Below are 25,299 nucleotides of genomic sequence, written 5' to 3' on the forward strand. Positions count from 1 at the left end.
TAAACATTAGCACAAAATAAGAATGACTTTTAGCCCATGATTATTGACTTATACAGACCACAAAAAAAAAAAAAAAAAAAAAAACTCACAGGCTTTTATTATTTCATAGTTTATGGATTGATATTGTTAATGGATTTGTTTTTTTTAGCCACAAATTGAGAAAGGCAGTCTCAAACAGAAAAAAATCATGTCAGGTTTTCCATGCCAAAGACAAAAGGGACTATCAAAAGTATGATCAGTGATAGGTGTAAAAGCTATTGCTTGTCATTGTTTGGGTACAAATCAGCTTGTAAATGAAGATATCATTTACGTGGAGGTACATGAGAGTTTAGAGAGACGTATGCTTCCATCAAGATGACGTCTTTTCTTGGGAAGTCTGTAGTTATTTCAGTAAGACAAATTCAGTAATACAAGACTTCCTTCTGCAAATGCTGCAACAGAGTTTTTTGCAGACAGAGTGTATGTGCTTGACTTGTCTGCCAGCAGTCCAGATCTGTCTCCTATGATGCAACCTGAAGAGAAGGGCCAACACAGTTAGTTATCCCTTTCTTTGAGACTCTTGCTTAACCTGGCATTCAACTGATGGATGAGTGAAATGTTTAGGCAAAGAATGCCCACTCTGGGTTTTCTGCTTAAACAAATATATATCCAACAGTAATGTGTACTTGTATTTCTGAGCTACTTGTGTAAAATTAGCCAATGTTTTTGCCAAGAACTTCCTTTTTTTTTTAAATATCAATATTAATATGGAATTAATATAATATTAATATGGAAGAACATAAGAAACTGAAATTGACTCTCAAGTTTGTTGGGTGAGTAATTCATTCATTGTCTGTAAGCGCTTATCCAGTTCAGGGTCATGGTGGGTCTGGAGCCTACCTGGAATCATAGGGCGCAAGGCAGGAACACACCCTGGAGGGGGCACCAGTCCTTCACAGGGCAACACACACACACATTCACACATACAGACACTTCTTTGAGTCACCAATCCACCTACCACTGACCGTGGGAAGAAACCAGAGCACCCGGAGGAAACCCACGCCGACACGTGGAGAACACACCAAACTCTTCACAGACAGTCACCTGGAGTGAGACTTGAACCCACAGCTATCAGGTCCTTGGAGCTGTGTGACTGCAACACTACCTGCTGCACCACCGTGTCGTCTAGGCGAGTAGTTATTTTATACAAAAAATGTTTATGGGTATATTTATTTCATATGAAAAATTAAAGTAATTGTTATTTATTCTATTTTTTAGGCATTGTTTATACACTACCTTTTGAATGTGATTTTGTGATGCAGTTCTCTGCTCTCTTGGATGGTCTTTTATGCTGCCTCAATAATAGCACTGGAGCATCTATGTAACTGTTTCTTTAATAAGTGTTGGGATAATAAACGTTAATTTTACTTGTATTCATTTTAGGAAACAGGATGTGTTTCTGATTAGGTGACAAAAATGTGAATAGATGCTCTCTATAGCTATGGCCTGAAGCATTATTAATTACAGATTTAAGTGGTGGAGGACAGGATACAGGGAAAAAACTTAACTTATTAACTTGCTAAAAAATATCTGACCTCTTGAATTATCTGCAGTGCATACAGTACCACCCAAAAGGCTTAATGTACATTCCACACAAAGCTTTTTAATTGGACATAAAACAATTATTTGTCCAAGATACACTACAACTATGACAAATACAATTAAGCGACTAAACAGTTCATGTAATACGATGTGTTTGAGTGTATTAGCTTTAATTATTTCCATCAGCTTTCATCAAGGCTGCCCAGTCTTTACCATTCAGTTCCTAGTACAGCTAATCAATCCCTCATTAAATTAAACCTGCTGCTGATGGAATTTCACAAATTTAAGCAGTCTTGAGTGCATGAAAACGTCCAGAACCAAATTACTCTAACTTTATAATAAACCATTCTGAAAAAAAAGAAATAATAAATAAATAAAATAAAATACATGTTTATGTTTATTTGTTACTATTGTAATGATATGTATGTTTTTACCTGAACACTTTTACTGTGAAGGGAAACATTTTTATAAGGTCCCTACACATTTTAAACAGTAGTGTGTGTGTTTCCATTTTCAGTAATTAATCTGCATAATATTAGTCTAATCACAAATAAACCTAAATATGATAAATAACAAAAAACGTTCTTGTTTTTTAAAAAAAGAGTTGACCGCCACCAGAAAACTGGATATAATTCAAAGCTGCACAAAACAGCCAGATGTGATAACTGATTAATACTGGGCTGCTATGGGAAGTGGTATTAAAATGGTTCATTTATCCCATTGACATGCATTAATGTCACTCATTATTATCATGTTATCTGTATTTAATTCTAATATGTGTTTAAGAAGATAAATGCGTTTTGGTTAAATAGCTTTGTTATAGAGCTTATATATATATATATATATATATATATATATATATATAGACAAGTCTTATTACTTGAGATCACAAGGAACACCTCTTTAAATCAATTATGTCCTTAGTGTCCTTTGTTTTTTTCAATCCTTCACTATTTTGCTGTAGTGTAATTGATATTCTTTCCTTGTTCTGTCTTGTTAAGATCTCACAGGGCAGTGCCATATCTGCAGAAAAAGAGGAAAAGAACTGCCCTTAAGACATTGAGTCAATAAAACAGACACTTTACCATGCCAAGAGGGAACGGGCCGCACCACCACCGCAAAGAGGGAGGAGTGAGAAATGTGAGCTGCAATGAGAACTGGTACATACAAAAGTAATTGCATCATTGCATAATTAGATTCAACTGATTTTGTTGTAGCCAAGGGAGTGCACAGTATTCGATTGCAGTTAAATAAGAAAAGCGTTAGAAAATTGTAGCCTCTCTTTTGTTCTCCCCTGGTTGAAAATGGTATGTGCCATGCCGATGGCAAGAACATATCATGGGAATTATCCAGCAGAGAGAGACAGCAGGAGGGAGGGAGGGAGGGGGAGAGAGAGAGAGAGAGAGAGAGAGAGAGAGAGAGAGAGAGAGAGAGAGAGAGAGAGAGAGAGAGAGAGAGAGAGAGAGAGAGAGAGAGAGAGAGAGAGAATGAATGTGTGTACTGTGGCTAGACTGAAGCTGCTGAGAAAAGAACAATAGATCTGCAGTCTTGATGAGCGTGACTGAATGTTACTCTAGAGGTTTGGAACCAGACAAGTGCTGTAGGGAGTGAGTGCAGCAAGCTTTTTTTTCTTTGGTCAGAGGTTCAGGGAACAAAGGGACTTAGCTGAGCAGGTAAAGAGGAGACAAATTACAAGCTGTTGAAAGCATCAAAACCTTTTGTGGGCAATATTGATTTATATCTATAGAATTAACTAATTCGATTAGCCCTCACCTCGCTTGAAAGGTGAATCTGCAAATAGAGATTGATGCCTACACAGGCCACAAGTTTGAGGCCAAACTGTTTAAAACATGGCAGACTAAAGCAAACAGGAACCATATGAAAACAGCTACGTTATCCTTTGTGTGTCTCTGAGATCAGTCAGTTGAAGTGCCTGCATCACTGCATGAGGCCAGCGCAGCGAGGGGGGGTGGGTTGGGGGGGGGAGAGAGAGAGAGAGAGAGAGAGAGAGAGAGAGAGAGAGAGAGAGAAAAGGAGTTTGACTTATGCTCAGCAGCTCCCTGTTGCCCTGGAAACAGGTGCTGAGATTCTTTGCCTTTTTCCCCATCTTTCTCCTTGCTATCGATGTCAGTGCCACCTCCCACAGCCTCCCCTCCCCCACGACCTGCCGCATCCACCAACCCCCCCACCCCCCACTTTCCCCATTCCCATCTACTGCAGTCATTTAACAATGTCACAGGCCAGAACAACCAATCCCCCTCCCTTTACACATACACTGCCACCACTACCACCCCACATACACACACTAACCCCTCCTCCTTTTATCCCCCTACTCCGCAAAACTGCCGAACACATAGAGCCACTGTATCAGGGTCAAACAGCACCCTGCTATTGATCCTGATGAAGGCCAGGGATCTAGTGCTACGAGGCTAAAGCTCTAGTCCTTTGACCCCGCCCCCAGCCCAGCTAATCTCTCTTAGCAAGAGCCACTCAGGCAGGCGGCGCGCTCCCTTTAGCCGAAAAGGATATGGACAAAGAGAAATCTCACAGCCGAGAAAGCGAAAAAAGGACACCCTCCCAATTAGGGAGGGGCGACAGCAGTGGATTTCTTTCCAGGCCTATACTATCAAGGCTAAGATCCAGATACTGATACTTGCAGAATTACATGTATATGTAACACAAGGAAATCTTTGTACGGACATTCAAACATACATATTGCATTTGTCATTTCTCAAAAACAAATATCCTGATAAGAAGTGTTGATTCTTCATAATTGATCTGCCCGCTACTCTCTCCCTTGCACCACAGTCCACCACGCAACTGGCAAATGCCTAAGCTTAACCCAGCTGATGGGGTATTTTTTTTTAGTTAATACAGCAGGAGAGGTTTAAGCCCTCCACTTTCTAGACTACATTTCCTTTAGCTTAAGCACAACGGCTTAGCGCGGCCCACTAGCTACACGTAAAGGGGCACACGCACCAGAGATTGTATGTTTGATTCCGTTTTCTGGCCTTTTTAAGTCAACACTGTTTTTTAAGTGCCCTGCATTCCATTGTAGTGACTTTCTCCCTGGCCTGGAGAGGAACATTCCCGGGAAGTGGCTGACCGACAATAACAGCAATGAGAAGAAAAAAAAAAAAAAGAGAGAGAGAGAGAGAGGGAGCAGGGTGGGGGTGGGATCGTGTTGGCTGGATCAGGAAGAAAAAGCTGTTCTCTCCCACCTTTGCTCAGCCAAGCCAATGACATGCCAACACTGCAGCAATGAAAACGCAGGCCTTCTCATGTCCTGCATTAAAATGCACAGGACAGTTCTGACAACACACTCTACAATCTAATTTCATTTGGCTCTAGGTAGATGAAGAACACACTTCACATTACACAACTCTGCCTTTGTCAGCATTTTCAGCATATATCTCAAACAGCTGCGTTTGCATTACATCTGTGAGAAGTCACCTCAAAATGGGAGGGGAAGTGTGTGGTGGTGGTGGGTTGGGGGGGGGGGGGGGTTCTGTTGTGAGAGCCTGCGGATGATACGCAGTGGCGTAACTCAGATGGACGTTAACAGCCACATCAGCCCGAGCGAATGCCGATTGAAGCGGACGTTCTGTCCCTCTCAATCACACTGTGGCATTCCTAATTAGGATGAAAACAGAAAAGGCTCAAGAGAAAGTATGTCAACCCCGAATCTGCTAACCCCCGTCCTCATTGAAACGGAGAATGTTGTGACTCCTGTTGGATGTGCTCTGAAATTAATCCGTACTGTAGTAAACACTGTCAGGCTGTAACACAAATCTGACCCTCTGAAATGCTCTGCGTTAATAGGCGGCACAGATTTATCAGACATTTAAAGTATGTTACTCTCTTCTAAAAGTGTGAACGAACTAGGATACGAACTATCAAGCGAATAGGTGAATCACAGTTTTCTGTGTAAAAAGAAAATGAGTGTACAGCTCATTCAGATTTCACCAAATAGCCCAAGGACACGATGTCGTTGAACTGTTTTTATGTTTGGTTGTACAAGGCCATTTCAAATGGGTGCAATTCTATAAAATAAATATTAGAATAAAATATTTGGCTTATCCCTTTTATGTGAAAAGTCATTAAATATAAGCAATCAATCAGATAAATTAATACAGTTAGGTTTATTACTCAGTATATCAGAAATTACAGTAGTTCACAGAGCTGAGGGTGTGGATTGAGGTGATTTGTAGATCTGTGGTTATAATAATAATAATAATTAAATTGTTACTGTTGGTTGGAGTAGCAGGGATAAGGCTTAAGACGAGAGTCCAGTCATGTGAGAGTTCAGAAAGTGGAGAATCATTACAGAAAAAGGAGAGAAAACACCCTCTGGGTGGAACCATCTGAGTGAAAAAGGGAGAGCTTTTCACATTTAAAGTGGCCTGTTGTTCCAGTGACCAGAGGTGATTCTCTCTATCAATGGCATCCTGCAGAGGGGGTCAGAGGACTTTGCTCCTTTCAAACAGTGAGTCAGGATTCATGTGTTCGGTGACATATTATATTGGCTACTTTTGCTCTGTTTTGGTTGTAGCTATAAAAACATACATACATACATACATACATACATATATATATATATATATATATATATATATATATAAACAGCTTAAACATGAATTTCTCTGGATATCAACAGACTTTGGTGTAGATACAAAGATATTAGTGCTCATTCGCTCGGGTCAAATTGTCAACACTGTCGAAAAAACAGTGAAAGTAGTTATTTATAAGAGTGATAGCAAAATAGACCAAGAATAAAGTGTGGGCAACTTAATCTCTAGTAATACTCTCTATTAAAAACCCTTAGCTTGATGGTGTTGAGTAAAAGGGCTATTGCTCCATCTGTTGTTGGTCTGTTTTTGTTGGCTATCCTCTAGCTCAGGGGAGTCAAAACATTTGCATTTAAGGGCTTGATGCTTATGGTTAGCTGGGGATAACACACAATAAACAGTTCAACAGCCAGGTCAAGAGCCTTTATAATATTACATTGGTAAAATACACCCAGTAAATGTTTTTTTACTTTTTAAAACTATAATTAAAGAGAACATAAAGTAGTGGTTTCTAATAAAGTGGTCAGCGAGCGTCAGTATAAAGTAGTTGTTTCTAATAAAGTGGTCAGTGAGTGTCAGTATAAAGTAGTTGTTTCTAATAAAGTGGTCAGTGAGCGTCAGTATAAAGTAGTTGTTTCTAATAAAGTGGTCAGTGAGCGTCAGTATAAAGTAGTTGTTTCTAATAAAGTAGTCAGTGAGCGTCAGTATAAAGTAGTTGTTTCTAAAAAAGTGTTCAGTGAGCGTCAATATAAAGTAGTTGTTTCTAATAAAGTGGTCAGCGAGCGTCAGTATAAAGTAGTTGTTTCTAATAAAGTGGTCAGCGAGGGTCAGTATAAAGTAGTTGTTTCTAAAAAAGTGGTCAGTGAGCGTCAGCATAAAGTAGTTGTTTCTAATAAAGTGGTCAGCGAGGGTCAGTATAAAGTAGTTGTTTCTAAAAAAGTGGTCAGTGAGCGTCAGCATAAAGTAGTTGTTTCTAATAAAGTGGTCAGTGAGCGTCAGCATAAAGTAGTTGTTTCTAATAAAGGGGTCAGTGAGCGTCAGTATAAAGTAGTTGTTTCTAATAAAGTGGTCAGTGAGCGTCAGTATAAAGTAGTTGTTTCTAATAAAGTGGTCAGTGAGCGTCAGTATAAAGTAGTTGTTTCTAATAAAGTGGTCAGTGAGCGTCAGTATAAAGTAGTTGTTTCTAATAAAGTGGTCAGTGAGCGTCAATATAAAGTAGTTGTTTCTAATAAAGTGGTCAGTGAGCGTCAGTATAAAGTAGTTGTTTCTAATAAAGTGGTCAGTGAGCGTCAGTATAAAGTAGTTGTTTCTAATAAAGTGGTCAGTGAGCGTCAATATAAAGTAGTTGTTTCTAATAAAGTGGTCAGTGAGTGTCAGTATAAAGTAGTTGTTTCTAATAAAGTGGTCAGTGAGCGTCAGTATAAAGTAGTTGTTTCTAAAAAAGTGGTCAGTGAGCGTCAGTATAAAGTAGTTGTTTCTAATAAAGTGGTCAGTGAGCGTCAGTATAAAGTAGTGGTTTCTAAAAAAGTGGTCAGTGAGCGTCAGTATAAAGTAGTTGTTTTTAATAAATTGGTCAGTGAGTGTCAGTATAAAGTAGTTGTTTCTAAAAAAGTGGTCAGTGAGTGTCAGTATAAAGTAGTTGTTTCTAAAAAAGTGGTCAGTGAGCGTCAGTATAAAGTAGTTGTTTCTAATAAAGTGGTCAGTGAGCGTCAGTATAAAGTAGTTGTTTCTAAAAAAGTGGTCAGTGAGCGTCAATATAAAGTAGTTGTTTCTAATAAAGTGGTCAGTGAGCGTCAGTATAAAGTAGTTGTTTCTAATAAAGTGGTCAGTGAGCGTCAGTATAAAGTAGTTGTTTCTAATAAAGTGGTCAGTGAGTGTCAGTATAAAGTAGTTGTTTCTAATAAAGTGGTCAGTGAGCGTCAGTATAAAGTAGTTGTTTCTAAAAAAGTGGTCAGTGAGCGTCAGTATAAAGTAGTTGTTTCTAAAAAAGTGGTCAGTGAGCGTCAGTATAAAGTAGTTGTTTCTAATAAAGTGGTCAGTGAGCGTCAGTATAAAGTAGTTGTTTCTAAAAAAGTGGTCAGTGAGCGTCAGTATAAAGTAGTTGTTTCTAAAAAAGTGGTCAGTGAGCGTCAGTATAAAGTAGTTGTTTCTAATAAAGTGGTCAGTGAGCGTCAGTATAAAGTAGTTGTTTCTAAAAAAGTGGTCAGTGAGTGTCAGTATAAAGTAGTTGTTTCTAAAAAAGTGGTCAGTGAGCGTCAGTATAAAGTAGTTGTTTCTAATAAAGTGGTCAGTGAGCGTCAGTATAAAGTAGTTGTTTCTAAAAAAGTGGTCAGTGAGCGTCAATATAAAGTAGTTGTTTCTAATAAAGTGGTCAGCGAGCGTCAGTATAAAGTAGTTGTTTCTAATAAAGTGGTCAGCGAGGGTCAGTATAAAGTAGTTGTTTCTAAAAAAGTGGTCAGTGAGCGTCAGCATAAAGTAGTTGTTTCTAATAAAGTGGTCAGTGAGCGTCAGCATAAAGTAGTTGTTTCTAATAAAGTGGTCAGTGAGCGTCAGTATAAAGTAGTTGTTTCTAATAAAGTGGTCAGTGAGCGTCAGCATAAAGTAGTTGTTTCTAATAAAGTGGTCAGTGAGCGTCAGTATAAAGTAGTTGTTTCTAATAAAGTGGTCAGTGAGCGTCAATATAAAGTAGTTGTTTCTAATAAAGTGGTCAGTGAGCGTCAGTATAAAGTAGTTGTTTCTAATAAAGTGGTCAGTGAGCGTCAGTATAAAGTAGTTGTTTCTAATAAAGTGGTCAGTGAGCGTCAATATAAAGTAGTTGTTTCTAATAAAGTGGTCAGTGAGCGTCAATATAAAGTAGTTGTTTCTAATAAAGTGGTCAGTGAGCGTCAGTATAAAGTAGTTGTTTCTAATAAAGTGGTCAGTGAGCGTCAGTATAAAGTAGTTGTTTCTAATAAAGTGGTCAGTGAGCGTCAGTATAAAGTAGTTGTTTCTAATAAAGTGGTCAGTGAGCGTCAGTATAAAGTAGTTGTTTCTAATAAAGTGGTCAGTGAGTGTCAGTATAAAGTAGTTGTTTCTAATAAAGTGGTCAGTGAATGTCAGTATAAAGTAGTTGTTTCTAATAAAGTGGTCAGTGAGCGTCAGTATAAAGTAGTTGTTTCTAATAAAGTGGTCAGTGAGGGTCAGTATAAAGTAGTTGTTTCTAATAAAGTGGTCAGTGAGGGTCAGTATAAAGTAGTTGTTTCTAATAAAGTGGTCAGTGAGCGTCAGTATAAAGCAGTTGTTTCTAATAAAGTGGTCAGTGAGCGTCAGTATAAAGTAGTTGTTTCTAATAAAGTGGTCAGTGAGCGTCAGTATAAAGTAGTTGTTTCTAATAAAGTGGTCAGTGAGTGTCAGTATAAAGTAGTTGTTTCTAATAAAGTGGTCAGTGAGTGTCAGTATAAAGTAGTTGTTTCTAATAAAGTGGTCAGTGAGTGTCAGTATAAAGTAGTTGTTTCTAATAAAGTGGTCAGTGAGCGTCAGTATAAAGTAGTTGTTTCTAATAAAGTGGTCAGTGAGCGTCAGTATAAAGTAGTTGTTTCTAATAAAGTGGTCAGTGAGCGTCAGTATAAAGTAGTTGTTTCTAATAAAGTGGTCAGTGAGTGTCAGTATAAAGTAGTTGTTTCTAATAAAGTGGTCAGTGAGTGTCAGTATAAAGTAGTTGTTTCTAATAAAGTGGTCAGTGAGCGTCAGTATAAAGCAGTTGTTTCTAATAAAGTGGTCAGTGAGCGTCAATATAAAGTAGTTGTTTCTAATCAAGTGGTCAGTGAGTGTCAGTATAAAGTAGTTGTTTCTAATAAAGTGGTCAGTGAGTGTCAGTATAAAGTAGTTGTTTCTAATAAAGTGGTCAGTGAGCGTCAGTATAAAGTAGTTGTTTCTAATAAAGTGGTCAGTGAGCGTCAGTATAAAGTAGTTGTTTCTAATAAAGTGGTCAGTGAGTGTCAGTATAAAGTAGTTGTTTCTAATAAAGTGGTCAGTGAGTGTCAGTATAAAGTAGTTGTTTCTAATAAAGTGGTCAGTGAGCGTCAGTATAAAGCAGTTGTTTCTAATAAAGTGGTCAGTGAGCGTCAATATAAAGTAGTTGTTTCTAATCAAGTGGTCAGTGAGCGTCAGTATAAAGTAGTTGTTTCTAATCAAGTGGTCAGTGAGCGTCAGTATAAAGCAGTTGTTTCTAATAAAGTGGTCAGTGAGTGTCAGTATAAAGTAGTTGTTTCTAATAAAGTGGTCAGTGAGCGTCAGTATAAAGTAGTTGTTTCTAATAAAGTGGTCAGTGAGCGTCAGTATAAAGCAGTTGTTTCTAATAAAGTGGTCAGTGAGCGTCAGTATAAAGTAGTTGTTTCTAATAAAGTGGTCAGTGAGCGTCAGTATAAAGTAGTTGTTTCTAATAAAGTGGTCAGTGAGCGTCAGTATAAAGCAGTTGTTTCTAATAAAGTGGTCAGTGAGCGTCAGTATAAAGTAGTTGTTTCTAATAAAGTGGTCAGTGAGTGTCAGTATAAAGTAGTTGTTTCTAATAAAGTGGTCAGTGAGTGTCAGTATAAAGTAGTTGTTTGTAATAAAGTGGTCAGTGAGCGTCAGTATAAAGTAGTTGTTTCTAATAAAGTGGTCAGTGAGTGTCAGTATAAAGTAGTTGTTTCTAATAAAGTGGTCAGTGAATGTCAGTATAAAGTAGTTGTTTCTAATAAAGTGGTCAGTGAGCGTCAGTATAAAGTAGTTGTTTCTAATAAAGTGGTCAGTGAGCGTCAGTATAAAGTAGTTGTTTCTAATAAAGTGGTCAGTGAGCGTCAGTATAAAGTAGTTGTTTCTAATAAAGTGGTCAGTGAGGGTCAGTATAAAGTAGTTGTTTCTAATAAAGTGGTCAGTGAGCGTCAGTATAAAGCAGTTGTTTCTAATAAAGTGGTCAGTGAGCGTCAGTATAAAGTAGTTGTTTCTAATAAAGTGGTCAGTGAGCGTCAGTATAAAGTAGTTGTTTCTAATAAAGTGGTCAGTGAGTGTCAGTATAAAGTAGTTGTTTCTAATAAAGTGGTCAGTGAGTGTCAGTATAAAGTAGTTGTTTCTAATAAAGTGGTCAGTGAGTGTCAGTATAAAGTAGTTGTTTCTAATAAAGTGGTCAGTGAGTGTCAGTATAAAGTAGTTGTTTCTAATAAAGTGGTCAGTGAGTGTCAGTATAAAGTAGTTGTTTCTAATAAAGTGGTCAGTGAGCGTCAGTATAAAGTAGTTGTTTCTAATAAAGTGGTCAGTGAGCGTCAGTATAAAGTAGTTGTTTCTAATAAAGTGGTCAGTGAGTGTCAGTATAAAGTAGTTGTTTCTAATAAAGTGGTCAGTGAGTGTCAGTATAAAGTAGTTGTTTCTAATAAAGTGGTCAGTGAGCGTCAGTATAAAGCAGTTGTTTCTAATAAAGTGGTCAGTGAGCGTCAATATAAAGTAGTTGTTTCTAATCAAGTGGTCAGTGAGCGTCAGTATAAAGTAGTTGTTTCTAATCAAGTGGTCAGTGAGCGTCAGTATAAAGCAGTTGTTTCTAATAAAGTGGTCAGTGAGTGTCAGTATAAAGTAGTTGTTTCTAATAAAGTGGTCAGTGAGCGTCAGTATAAAGTAGTTGTTTCTAATAAAGTGGTCAGTGAGCGTCAGTATAAAGCAGTTGTTTCTAATAAAGTGGTCAGTGAGCGTCAGTATAAAGTAGTTGTTTCTAATAAAGTGGTCAGTGAGCGTCAGTATAAAGTAGTTGTTTCTAATAAAGTGGTCAGTGAGCGTCAGTATAAAGCAGTTGTTTCTAATAAAGTGGTCAGTGAGCGTCAGTATAAAGTAGTTGTTTCTAATAAAGTGGTCAGTGAGTGTCAGTATAAAGTAGTTGTTTCTAATAAAGTGGTCAGTGAGTGTCAGTATAAAGTAGTTGTTTCTAATAAAGTGGTCAGTGAGCGTCAGTATAAAGTAGTTGTTTCTAATAAAGTGGTCAGTGAGTGTCAGTATAAAGTAGTTGTTTCTAATAAAGTGGTCAGTGAATGTCAGTATAAAGTAGTTGTTTCTAATAAAGTGGTCAGTGAGCGTCAGTATAAAGTAGTTGTTTCTAATAAAGTGGTCAGTGAGGGTCAGTATAAAGTAGTTGTTTCTAATAAAGTGGTCAGTGAGCGTCAGTATAAAGCAGTTGTTTCTAATAAAGTGGTCAGTGAGCGTCAGTATAAAGTAGTTGTTTCTAATAAAGTGGTCAGTGAGGGTCAGTATAAAGTAGTTGTTTCTAATAAAGTGGTCAGTGAGCGTCAGTATAAAGTAGTTGTTTCTAATAAAGTGGTCAGTGAGCGTCAGTATAAAGTAGTTGTTTCTAATAAAGTGGTCAGTGAGTGTCAGTATAAAGTAGTTGTTTCTAATAAAGTGGTCAGTGAGTGTCAGTATAAAGTAGTTGTTTCTAATAAAGTGGTCAGTGAGTGTCAGTATAAAGTAGTTGTTTCTAATAAAGTGGTCAGTGAATGTCAGTATAAAGTAGTTGTTTCTAATAAAGTGGTCAGTGAGCGTCAGTATAAAGTAGTTGTTTCTAATAAAGTGGTCAGTGAGCGTCAGTATAAAGTAGTTGTTTCTAATAAAGTGGTCAGTGAGTGTCAGTATAAAGTAGTTGTTTCTAATAAAGTGGTCAGTGAGTGTCAGTATAAAGTAGTTGTTTCTAATAAAGTGGTCAGTGAGCGTCAGTATAAAGCAGTTGTTTCTAATAAAGTGGTCAGTGAGCGTCAATATAAAGTAGTTGTTTCTAATCAAGTGGTCAGTGAGCGTCAGTATAAAGTAGTTGTTTCTAATCAAGTGGTCAGTGAGCGTCAGTATAAAGCAGTTGTTTCTAATAAAGTGGTCAGTGAGTGTCAGTATAAAGTAGTTGTTTCTAATAAAGTGGTCAGTGAGCGTCAGTATAAAGTAGTTGTTTCTAATAAAGTGGTCAGTGAGCGTCAGTATAAAGCAGTTGTTTCTAATAAAGTGGTCAGTGAGCGTCAGTATAAAGTAGTTGTTTCTAATAAAGTGGTCAGTGAGCGTCAGTATAAAGTAGTTGTTTCTAATAAAGTGGTCAGTGAGCGTCAGTATAAAGCAGTTGTTTCTAATAAAGTGGTCAGTGAGCGTCAGTATAAAGTAGTTGTTTCTAATAAAGTGGTCAGTGAGTGTCAGTATAAAGTAGTTGTTTCTAATAAAGTGGTCAGTGAGTGTCAGTATAAAGTAGTTGTTTCTAATAAAGTGGTCAGTGAGCGTCAGTATAAAGTAGTTGTTTCTAATAAAGTGGTCAGTGAGTGTCAGTATAAAGTAGTTGTTTCTAATAAAGTGGTCAGTGAATGTCAGTATAAAGTAGTTGTTTCTAATAAAGTGGTCAGTGAGCGTCAGTATAAAGTAGTTGTTTCTAATAAAGTGGTCAGTGAGGGTCAGTATAAAGTAGTTGTTTCTAATAAAGTGGTCAGTGAGCGTCAGTATAAAGCAGTTGTTTCTAATAAAGTGGTCAGTGAGCGTCAGTATAAAGTAGTTGTTTCTAATAAAGTGGTCAGTGAGCGTCAGTATAAAGTAGTTGTTTCTAATAAAGTGGTCAGTGAGCGTCAGTATAAAGTAGTTGTTTCTAATAAAGTGGTCAGTGAGCGTCAGTATAAAGTAGTTGTTTCTAATAAAGTGGTCAGTGAGTGTCAGTATAAAGTAGTTGTTTCTAATAAAGTGGTCAGTGAGTGTCAGTATAAAGTAGTTGTTTCTAATAAAGTGGTCAGTGAGTGTCAGTATAAAGTAGTTGTTTCTAATAAAGTGGTCAGTGAGTGTCAGTATAAAGTAGTTGTTTCTAATAAAGTGGTCAGTGAGTGTCAGTATAAAGTAGTTGTTTCTAATAAAGTGGTCAGTGAGCGTCAGTATAAAGCAGTTGTTTCTAATAAAGTGGTCAGTGAGTGTCAGTATAAAGCAGTTGTTTCTAATAAAGTGGTCAGTGAGCGTCAGTATAAAGTAGTTGTTTCTAATAAAGTGGTCAGTGAGTGTCAGTATAAAGTAGTTGTTTCTAATAAAGTGGTCAGTGAGTGTCAGTATAAAGTAGTTGTTTCTAATAAAGTGGTCAGTGAGTGTCAGTATAAAGTAGTTGTTTCTAATAAAGTGGTCAGTGAATGTCAGTATAAAGTAGTTGTTTCTAATAAAGTGGTCAGTGAGCGTCAGTATAAAGTAGTTGTTTCTAATAAAGTGGTCAGTGAGGGTCAGTATAAAGTAGTTGTTTCTAATAAAGTGGTCAGTGAGCGTCAGTATAAAGCAGTTGTTTCTAATAAAGTGGTCAGTGAGTGTCAGTATAAAGTAGTTGTTTCTAATAAAGTGGTCAGTGAGTGTCAGTATAAAGCAGTTGTTTCTAATAAAGTGGTCAGTGAGTGTCAGTATAAAGTAGTTGTTTCTAATAAAGTGGTCAGTGAGTGTCAGTATAAAGTAGTTGTTTCTAATAAAGTGGTCAGTGAGCGTCAGTATAAAGCAGTTGTTTCTAATAAAGTGGTCAGTGAGCGTCAGTATAAAGCAGTTGTTTCTAATAAAGTGGTCAGTGAGTGTCAGTATAAAGTAGTTGTTTCTAATAAAGTGGTCAGTGAGCGTCAGTATAAAGTAGTTGTTTCTAATAAAGTGGTCAGTGAGTGTCAGTATAAAGTAGTTGTTTCTAATAAAGTGGTCAGTGAGCGTCAGTATAAAGTAGTTGTTTCTAATAAAGTGGTCAGTGAGCGTCAGTATAAAGTAGTTGTTTCTAATAAAGTGGTCAGTGAGCGTCAGTATAAAGTAGTTGTTTCTAATAAAGTGGTCAGTGAGCGTCAGTATAAAGTAGTTGTTTCTAATAAAGTGGTCAGTGAGCGTCAGTATAAAGTAGTTGTTTCTAATAAAGTGGTCAGTGAGGGTCAGTATAAAGTAGTTGTTTCTAATATAGTGGTCAGTGAGCGTCAGTATAAAGTAGTTGTTTCTAATAAAGTGGTCAGTGAGTGTCAGTATAAAGTAGTTGTTTCTAATAAAGTGGTCAGTGAGCGTCAGTATAAAGTAGTTGTTTCTAATAAAGTGGTCAGTGAGTGTCAGTATAAAGTAGTTGTTTCTAATAAAGTGGTCAGTGAGCGTCAGTATAAAGTAGTTGTTTCTAATAAAGTGGTCAGTGAGTGTCAGTATAAAGTAGTTGTTTCTAATAAAGTGGTCAGTGAGTGTCAGTATAAAGTAGTTGTTTCTAATAAAGTGGTCAGTGAGTGTCAGTATAAAGTAGTTGTTTCTAATAAAGTGGTCAGTGAGTGTCAGTATAAAGTAGTTGTTTCTAATAAAGTGGTCAGTGAGTGTCAGTATAAAGTAGTTGTTTCTAATAAAGTGGTCAGTGAGCGTCAGTATAAAGTAGTTGTTTCTAATAAAGTGGTCAGTGAGCGTCAGTATAAAGCAGTTGTTTCTAATAAAGTGGTCAGTGAGCGTCAGTATAAAGTAGTTGTTTCTAATAAAGTGGTCAGTGAGTGTCAGTATAAAGTAGTTGTTTCTAATAAAGTGGTCAGTGAGTGTTAGTATAAAGTAGTTGTTTCTAATAAAGTGGTCAGTGAGTGTCAGTATAAAGTAGTTGTTTCTAATAAAGTGGTCAGTGAGTGTCAGTATAAAGTAGTTGTTTCTAATAAAGTGGTCAGTGAGTGTCAGTATAAAGTAGTTGTTTCTAATAAAGTGGTCAGTGAGCGTCAGTCGGTGAGTGTTGTTGGTGAAAAGGTAGCTAGGTAAGTAATAAATTGTCCAGTAGGTGTCAGTACGTTATCACGACCCTTACATAGGAGTATAATATATGAAGGTCGCGCCCTCTTCAGGCGAAAATTGCAAAGTGCAGAATGACTAGCTGACTTCAGGTTAATTCAGAGCTTCACGTTAGCTCTGAGCCTAACACGAAAACTTAGTTTCAGATTGAGCTGAGCCGAAGGAGCTGCAGAGGACATTAAAAAGAAGAATGTGCCCATGAGACCGAAGAGCTATTTTTCATGGATTTTCAGACCCTTTTCTGTCGGCCGAGATGTTTATCTGAGGTACAGCCCCCAGTGTTTCAAAAAAGAAACAAGTCCTGCTCACTCTCACTTTCATATTCGGAATAAGATTCATGCCTCACTTGTTCTCTTCTCTCTCTGAACCAAACAGACTCACAGCAGCCGTGTCCACATACACAGCCAAAACCGTGAGTACAACAATCCTCCGTGTGTTTATTCCTTCGTGTTTTTCACGGCTCATCTCCGCGCTGAGTCTGAGAGAAGCTAAAGTTAAAAAACCTGCGCGGCGCAGCATTTCTACCAAATCGAAACCGGAACTTTTGAGTGGTCTGAACGTGATATAAATACATCTGTGTGTGATACCAACATTAATATGTTTTATAATATACTATCCACTCACTAGAAATAAAAGGTATTTTGTTCTAACGTGTTCAGTGAATGCAAATGTAAACATTGAGCGAACATATACAGAACATAAATACCTAAATCATATGGTACCTTTAAAATATACTCAAGACAACATATACAATACAAATACAGGGCATAAATACATATGAGACAAACAGTGTATATACAGGACACATTCAGGACATCTGATAAGAACATATACAGCACATATAAACAGGGCAGAGTGCATATAAATACATATACAACCATATAAAATATAGGGTTAGCACGGCTGCATAGCAGGTAATGTCGCAGTCACACAGCTCCAGGGACCTGGAAGTTGTGGGTTCAAGTCCCGATCCGGGTGACTGTCTGTGAGGAGTGTGGTGTGTTCTCCCCGTGTCCGCGTGGGTTTCCTCGGGTGACTGTCTGTGAGGAGTGTGGTGTGTTCTCCCTGTGTCTGTGTGGATTTCCTCCGGGTGACTGTCTGTGAGGAGTGTGGTGTGTTCTCCCTGTGTCTGTGTGGATTTCCTCCGGGTGACTGTCTGTGAGGAGTGTGGTGTGTTCTCCCTGTGTCTGTGTGGGTTTCCTCGGGTGACTGTCTGTGAGGAGTGTGGTGTGTTCTCCCCTTGTCTGCGTGGGTTTCCTCTGAGTGACTGTCTGTGAGGAGTGTGATGTGTTCTCCCCGTGTCCACGTGGGTTTCCTCGGGTGACTGTCTGTGAGAAGTGTGATGTGTTCTCCCCGTGTCCACGTGGGTTTCCTCGGGTGACTGTCTGTGAGGAGTGTGGTGTGTTTTCCCTGTGTCCGGGTGGGTTTTCTCCGGGTGACTGTCTGTGAGGAGTGTGGTGTGTCCTTCCTGTGTTTGTGTGGGTTTCCTCCTGGTGACTGTCTGTGAGGAGTGTGGTGTGTTCTCCCTGTGTCTGGGTGGATTTCCTCTGGGTGACTGTCTGTGAGGAGTGTGGTGTGTTCTCCCTGTGTCTGCGTGGATTTCCTCTGGGTGACTGTCTGTGAGGAGTGTGGTGTGTTCTCCCCGTGTCTGGGTGGGTTTCCTCCGAGTGACTGTCTGTGAGGAGTGTAGTGTGTTCTCCCTGTGTCTGCGTGGATTTCCTCTGGGTGACTGTCTGTGAGGAGTGTGGTGTGTTCTCCCCGTGTCTGGGTGGGTTTCCTCCGAGTGACTGTCTGTGAGGAGTGTGGTGTGTCCTTCCTGTGTTTGTGTGGGATTTCTCTGGGTGACTGTCTGTGAGGAGTGTGGTGTGTTTTCCCTGTGACCGGGTGGGTTTTCTCCGGGTGACTGTCTGTGAGGAGTGTAGTGTGTCCTTCCTGTGTTTGTGTGGGTTAATAACAAGTTTGAAGTTAAAATCGTTTGTTTGAAATCAATACTTAAAAGTCTTAAAGTGCAATATAATATGGTAGTTCTTTTCCCATACAAAATGTACTGTTGATGTACCCCTGAAGTTACCACCCCAGTGACAGTTAGTTTAAGAGTGTAAAATGACTGTGCATATGCAAGGTATTTTTTGCTGAAACTCTGCATTTACCTTTTGGTTTAATTAGTCATTCATCCCTATCACTAATAGATGGCTCGTAATGACAGCGCTCAGATGAAGGCATGCCTCAACCACATGAAGTTAGAGAGTAAGAATGGAGCAGGATGCAGCAGAGAGTCATCAAAAGACCAGTCGTCAAAGGAACAGTCGCCCAAAGACCAGTCGTCAAAGGAACAGTCGCCCAAAGACCAGTCGTCAAAGGAACAGTCGCCCAAAGACCAGTCATCAAAGGCCCACTCCTCCAAACATAGACACAGTGAGCCCTCCAGGATGGAAGCCTCAGGCTTGGGGTCTCTCTCTGAAACTGGAGGCAAGCATGGAGAGACCTGTCCTTTCAATCAGCTGCAGAAAGAGCCGGAATGCCATTTGGAGCTCGAGCACCTGTCCTCCAGCCCACATCACACTGTGCTCATAAATGTAAGAAATTTAATATTAAGGGCTGTATAAAGAAAAAATAATTTCTGTCATATTACATATGGGTTATTATTTTGTTATTTAAATTTGCAAGCTTTGCCTTTAATTATTAATTAAATAATATTTGTTTCTTTTCATATAAAGCAACAATACACTGAATAATTTTTGTTGAAAGCAGGCCTAGAGATCATTTTTATCTGTTTCAAGTCCTTAAATATATTATGCTATTCATCCCAAAGGAGCAATAAGTATTTTTAGGCCCAAAATGAGCAAATCATATTTATGATTAAATGTTTATTATGAATTGGTGGCACGGTGGTGCAGCAGTCACACAGCTCCAGGGGCCTGGAGGTTGTGGGTTCGATTCCCGCTCCGGCTGACTGTCTGTGAGGAGTTTGGTGTGTTCTCCCTGTGTCTGTGTGGGTTTCCGTCTGTGAGGAGTTTGGCGTGTTCTCCCTGTGTCTGTGTGGGTTTCCTCCGGGTGACTGTCTGTGAGGAGTGTGGTGTGTTCTCCCTGTGTCTGCGTGGGTTTCCTTCGGGTGACTGTCCGTGAGGAGTGTGGTGTGTTCTCCCTGTGTCTGCGTGGGTTTCCTCCGAGTGACTGTCCGTGAGGAGTGTGGTGTGTTCTCCCTGTGTCTGTGTGGGTTTCCTCCGGGTGACTGTCTGTAAGGAGTTTGATGTGTTCTCCCTGTGTCTGTGTGGGTTTCCTCCGGGTGCTCCGGTTTCCTCCCACAGTCCAAAACACACGTTGGTAGGTGGATTGGCGACTCAAAAGTGTCCATAGGTGTGAGTGTGTGAGTGAATGTGTGTGTATTGCCCTGTGAAGGACTGGCGCCCCCTCCAGGGTGTATTCCTGCCTTGATCCCAATGATTCCAGGTAGGCTCTGGACCCACCTGAACTGGATAAGCAGTTGCAGATAATAAATGAATGAATATTTATTATGAACTGCTATTTACTCAAGCTGAAATACCATACCATCAAATATCACCTAAAGAACCAGTTAGTGTTCTTATAAACAGGTCCCCAAAGTAGCAATAGCTATATTTAAAATAGGGTTGGTACTGAATTTCTGATACATCCAGACCACTAGGTGCCAGCAAATTACAGCTATGTCAGTCAGTATATCGCCATAATGACTTAATAACATTTTAATCTCTATTTTATTTTGTTTGTTCCATAAAATTTGATAAAACACCCAGCCTACTCTAACCTAGGTGTGTTTTTATGAGACAACAACAGTGAATAGACCGTTGATTCACTGAAAGTAATGTAAATGTGGACACCTGCTCATCTGACGTTTTCTGAAATGGAGGGTGTTAATTGGGAGTGTGATTATTTTGCTGTAGTACCTGAACATTTCAAGTCATTGTAAATGTTTTCATCTATGTTGATCCTTGTATCTCAACAGACAGCCATGACCCAGAGCATCAAATTCATTCCATTTCAGGGGATACATGTTTGGGACCACAACCATGTGAAACTACCTCTAGATCTTGTAAGTCTGCAAGTTCTAACTTCCTTTTTCAGGCCTCATATTTTAAGCTGTTTTGTGTCAGCTTTGCATGAGATAGATGACTATGGAAAATTCATTGCTACGTACTGGGTGTGTCTCAGTACAGAGCGACCTCCCTGTTGCCTACAGTGGAAGCTGTGTAGGAGGGGAACATTTTAACCAAAAACTTTACTAAACAGCTGTTTCAGTCATCATCATTAGACAGTGATGACCACAGTCATTGTTGCCTCCTGCAAAAGGTTCCCAAGTGATAATATTTAGATGATATTCTCTTTGTGAATGTCTTGGTTTAACATTTTTGAGGCAGTCGAGTATTTTTTGAAGTGCTGTTGATTTAACAAGGAGAATATCTAGAAACAAACGTTATTCTTCACAACAGCTCAGAACATTACTTTTTTGAAAACATGTTTACGTTTTTGTATTTATTGTAACTTAATATACTTTTATACAAGCAATACACTTATTGAAAATGTGACAGCTCCAGGGTCCTGTGGTTGTGGGTTGAAGACCCACTCCAGGTGACCGTCTGTAAGGAGTTTGGTGTGTTATTACTGTATCCGCATGGGTTTTCATGGGCTCATTTGCATATTAAAGCCTGTTAATGTGTTATTGTTGCAAAATAAAAAAAGTCGTACAAAAACATTAACACACAAAGTTAGTAACACAAAAGATCTCAGTAAACACTGTGAAAGAGTAACATCCCTGATGTGATTCTTTTTTCAGACGAGGAGTGACGCTGATTCTCGTTGGAAAGCTAAAAATAGAGCTCTAAATGAACTTTCAAGGGGCAATGCTTCGGTGAAAGACGTAGAGGTATGATAATGAATAGTCTTTGCCTTAAAATAAGCTACCGTTAAAAATGTTTTGAACCTGAACAGCTGCTGAAAGTGATCTTTCTGTTATTTCAGGAGGCCATTAAGTCATACAATCAAACATACAAAAATGAGTGGGACTTCGATGCCCTTTACCACTATGTTTTGGTCAGTGAACTCATACTTCTATGTACTGGAGTCTTTTCATATTTTGATTACACTTGTGGTTGGACGCTTTTGAGTTATGATCAGAAATGTATTTCCTGCATTTTTTCTACTGAAAACCTGAATATATATCATTTTGACTGGAATTTAAATACTGCACAGTTCTGCATGTACTCTTTTCCTTGTATCTACATTCACTGAGTACTTTATTAGAAGCAACTTTTGTATATGTGTTAAACTTAGAGGTTTACAGATATTAACCATAGTCAGCTACTCAACACCTTAACGTTAATGAAGAGAGACCACATTAGGACCACATCTTCCCAGATGGTGTTCGGGTTGTGGATTATCCTCAGCACAGTGGTGATGATAGCGTGGGTTTTTCTGGTGTAATGGTATCAGCCGTAGTGAGTAGGGAAACTTGAAAAAATGGCCACTGACTAAGTTCCTGGAAGGTGTATTTGATAAATTGCCAAATCTTTAATCACAGTAAAGTTGGCACATGCCTGTCATTTGTTCATCAGCAAGTAAACAAGCATGAGAACAACTTTTCCCAAGTGATCGCCAAAACAGCCAAGCTTGCCCTGCAGCTGGAGGACTACATCAGACATGTAAGAGCTGAATTGTTCATGCTTTTTTCTGTAACTGTACACAGCCGAGAGATGGATTAGCTTCAGTCACTAGACACTGCGTCACCAGAAACTGTGTTCATTGCTTGTTCACAGCCCATTCCTCTTCTGAGGCAGAACCGCAGCCATTCCATAACACTGTCCCAGGTGCAGATCTCCTGTTTGTTGGCCAACGCTTTCTTCTGCACCTTCCCTCACCGGAACAGCACCAAACCTGGCAGTGAATACTCCAATTTCCCCACCATCAATTTCAGCAGGTGCCACACTCTCCCTGTTCATCTTACACTTTGGAAATACATTTCAGAGCATTGCATAGTACATAGGACTGATTCTGAAATGAAAAACAATTTACTGAATGTTTAATTTATTTAAATTAAAATACATTACATTTTACTTAGTGTTAATACATTTATATTTATACTTCACTGTCAGAAGTAAGCAGAATTACCTCCAAAATGCTACATTTACAGCTCTAAATTTTCAACTCAAGGAAATTAATCCATACCTTCTCACGTTGAAAATAGAGAAAGTGTTTACTAATAACATTATAAATATTTGAATGGTACTGGGCTATGATGGGTATTTTGGTACAGACTCATTCTATAAGCCAAATGTTTAGGAATTAAAACAGAGTACTCTAGTTTTTCCAAGTTTTTTAAAGTGTAAAATTAAGGCCATTCTCTTTTATGTTCTTTCACAGTCTGTTTGAGAAAACGTGCATGAGAAAGACACAGAAGCTGAGATCCATTTTCCATTACTTTAACACTGTGACTGAAGAAGGTAAAAATGTTCAAATGTAAGAAATGAAATATAGCATTGAATCAAAGAAACAAACGTGTATTTTCTACCAGAAATTCACACAAACAAATTAAAGTTCTGTAGCTGAATAAACAGGCGTTAGTCAAGGAAACATTGTTGAAAATGACTTATTTATTAATAGTGTGTGCTGTCTCCCCCCCCATTGTCGAACAGCCACAAAACCAGATGGACTAGTCACTTTTGAAAGAATCTGCATTCCACAAAAGGACCTCCCTTGCTGGAAGAAGTAAATGACTTTTGCTTTGGTTAGAGAAATATTTGCAGCTTCAAACAAAAGGAAGTTGACACTGATGCTTTTTTTTTTACTTGTAGGAAGACAGAGACTCTTACCAAACTTCATGTCACTTCCCATGGTTCAATTGAGAAACAGGGTCAAGGCATGCTGCAGGTCAGACTTTTGTATTCCTGTTTTTATCTTATACTGTTTCACTAATAAGGGGCAGGTCGTGTTGCTGTCACACAGCCCTAGGGTCCTGGGGCTGGGGTTGTGGGTTCGAGCCCCGCTCCAGGTGACTGTCTGTGAGAAGTGTGGTGTGTTCTCCCCATGTCCACATGGGTTTGCTCCGGTTCCCCCATGGTGTTCCCAAAAACAAACGTTGGTAGGTGGATTGGCAACTCAAAAAGAAAAAAAATAATAATAAATAAGTCCCTTGTTGTGAGTGCGTTTCGCCATGTGAGGGACTAGCGCCCCCTCCAGGGTGTGTTCCAGCCTTGTACCCCGTGATTCCAGGTAGGCTCCGGACTCTGAACTGGATAAGCGCTTACAGATAATGAATGAATGTTTCACTAATAAAGGATCTGGGTCCATCTTTTAAAAAAAATAAAAATAAATAAAAAATAAAAAACCTGCAATATTTAGATGTAGTATTTCCTGGGCATTAAGGGCCTTGCTCCAAATCTCTTACTGGTATACTGTGGTGTTATTTCCCAAGCTGGGAACTAAACCCCAGCCTACCAAAAGGAGAGCAGCAGTGTTACTGAATAATGTTATCTTTTATTTTTTTTTTTTTACTGGACAATCGTTTCTCCTCTCACTCTGGGACAGGTGGATTTCGCCTGCAAGTTTATAGGTGGAGGGGTGTTGGGACGAGGATTAGTCCAAGAAGAGATCCGCTTTCTTATGAGCCCAGAGCTGATTGTGGCGAGGCTATTCACTGAGAAACTGGCTGACAATGAGTGCCTCAAAATCACAGGTAGTAGACTTCCCATCTATAACAGTGAATTATCAACCCGTGTAATGAAGGCCGTTATAAGAGCAATGGCCAATATCTGAAACTTTTTCTGTTTGCTTTAAATGTACTCTCCCTTCACCTCCTCTTCAGGAGCCCAGACATACAGTGTTATCTCTGGTTACAGTGACAGCTTTGAATGGAAAGGTCCATACACAGATAACACACCGAGGTAAAAGAGTACTAAATCTATACATTGTGTTCCTGTTATGTTTACCCTTAACTAAATATCTGGACTTTAAGAACAGGTACCCAGACGTAATCTAAGACTAAAAGGAGTTACCATTGACTTGATATTTCCATGAATTCAGTGTGTGTTCTATCACCATTGTCATAGACCTAAAGTATTTTACTCCAATTGGCTTGTGTTACAGGGATGAGTGGAAAAGGCGCTACTGTCAGATTATTGCCATAGATGCCTTAAGCTTCAAGAACCCTAAGGAACAGTACACAGAAGAAAACATCAAGCGAGAGCTCAATAAGGTCAGCTAGTGTCTTAGTGTCTGGAGTTTGTACATTTCAATCAATGAGCTGATTTTCCATTCTGTATTTTGTTGACAAAGGCATTCGTCGGCTTCAGAAGAGATCCTAATACTCCGCATGAGTACGCTCCTGCCATTGCAACTGGTAACTGGGGATGTGGCGCTTTTAATGGCGATCCAAAGCTAAAAGGTACCTGACATCATCTGGAAAAAATGTCCTTAAAAATGGAGGTCTTACCAAATGCATGCATGTACTAAAATGGTCCGTTTGGCTTTGAACAGCTCTCATCCAGATGATGGCTGCCGCTGTGGCTGGGCGAGACATGGCGTTCTTCACTTTTGGAAACAAACACCAGGAACAGGAGCTGCAGAGTATACATTACTTTCTGAAGGCTCATAAAATCAGTGTTGGTTAGTATTATAAACATCACTGTCTAATAAGGAACAATAATGAAAACTAAGCAGTATACTACGACCATTTGTGTTGCGCTATTACAACAGTTGATCAAAGTGTCCCTCCTTCCACAGGTCAGTTATACACACTGCTGAAGAAGTATGGCGAGGACAGTCGTTCTCAGGATAAAAGGAATGTGTTCGAGTACATTAGAGAAAAGTCTGGTTCTCACAGTCACCTTTGAAGCGGTTGCAAGCCCTGAAACTTGGAGGACACTGAGAACAACAGGAGTATTTCCTTTCTTTTTCCACATAATGAAGAATCAGTAATGAGTGACTGGAATGATTGTTTGTTTTCAGAGTTTACATCTTTCTGTAATAGAATCTTAACTGAAATTACGACCCGAGGCGTTGGAATTTATATAAATGGTAGTAATTGAATGGTTTTTTTTTTTTTCACCTTTAACATGGTATTGACAAAATGTTATAAATGGTAATTGGATCCTTTCACTGCTGAAGGTGTAAACATGGTGTAAATGAGAATAATATAAATAAAATACAAATAAAACTTAAACACAACACGTTTGGAGAACCAAGTGATAAAAACTCATTACCAGTAGCAGAAGCATGTCTCAAAAAACCCCAGCTAGCCTCTCCGCTCCCAGCTTAGTAGATTTGAGATTGGACATGACTAGGAAAGCTCAGACAAAAAAAAAAAAAGACAATATGAAGAACAAATTGCAAGATGACACTGAGGTAGAAGTAACAAGACTGA

At 38.9% G+C, this 25,299-nt stretch overlaps 1 protein-coding gene across 3 annotated transcripts; it reads left to right on the forward strand.

The window, feature by feature from the left end:
• Positions 1-15,990: 15,990 nt before the first annotated feature.
• Positions 15,991-25,073, forward strand: pargl (poly (ADP-ribose) glycohydrolase, like). 3 transcript variants are annotated; one of them, XM_066650543.1, is made up of 18 exons: positions 15,991-16,174; positions 16,284-16,320; positions 18,098-18,190; positions 18,221-18,484; positions 19,891-19,977; positions 20,719-20,808; positions 20,904-20,975; positions 21,497-21,583; positions 21,698-21,858; positions 22,302-22,381; positions 22,574-22,646; positions 22,733-22,808; positions 23,466-23,613; positions 23,743-23,821; positions 24,024-24,132; positions 24,213-24,321; positions 24,414-24,542; positions 24,660-25,073. In XM_066650543.1, the coding sequence occupies exons 1-18, from the start codon at positions 16,107-16,109 to the stop codon at positions 24,767-24,769; spliced, it is 1,872 nt and encodes a 623-aa protein (XP_066506640.1). In that variant the 5' UTR covers positions 15,991-16,106; the 3' UTR covers positions 24,770-25,073. The 3 variants fall into 3 exon arrangements, with proteins under 3 accessions (XP_066506640.1, XP_066506639.1, XP_066506641.1); XM_066650542.1 differs by having other exon boundaries at positions 18,098-18,484; XM_066650544.1 differs by lacking the exon at positions 16,284-16,320 and having other exon boundaries at positions 15,996-16,174; positions 18,098-18,484.
• The last annotated feature ends 226 nt before the right edge of the window (positions 25,074-25,299 follow it).

This window comes from Hoplias malabaricus, chromosome 18 (assembly GCF_029633855.1).
Source record: "Hoplias malabaricus isolate fHopMal1 chromosome 18, fHopMal1.hap1, whole genome shotgun sequence".
In the NCBI taxonomy this organism is placed as follows: Eukaryota; Metazoa; Chordata; class Actinopteri; order Characiformes; family Erythrinidae; genus Hoplias; species Hoplias malabaricus.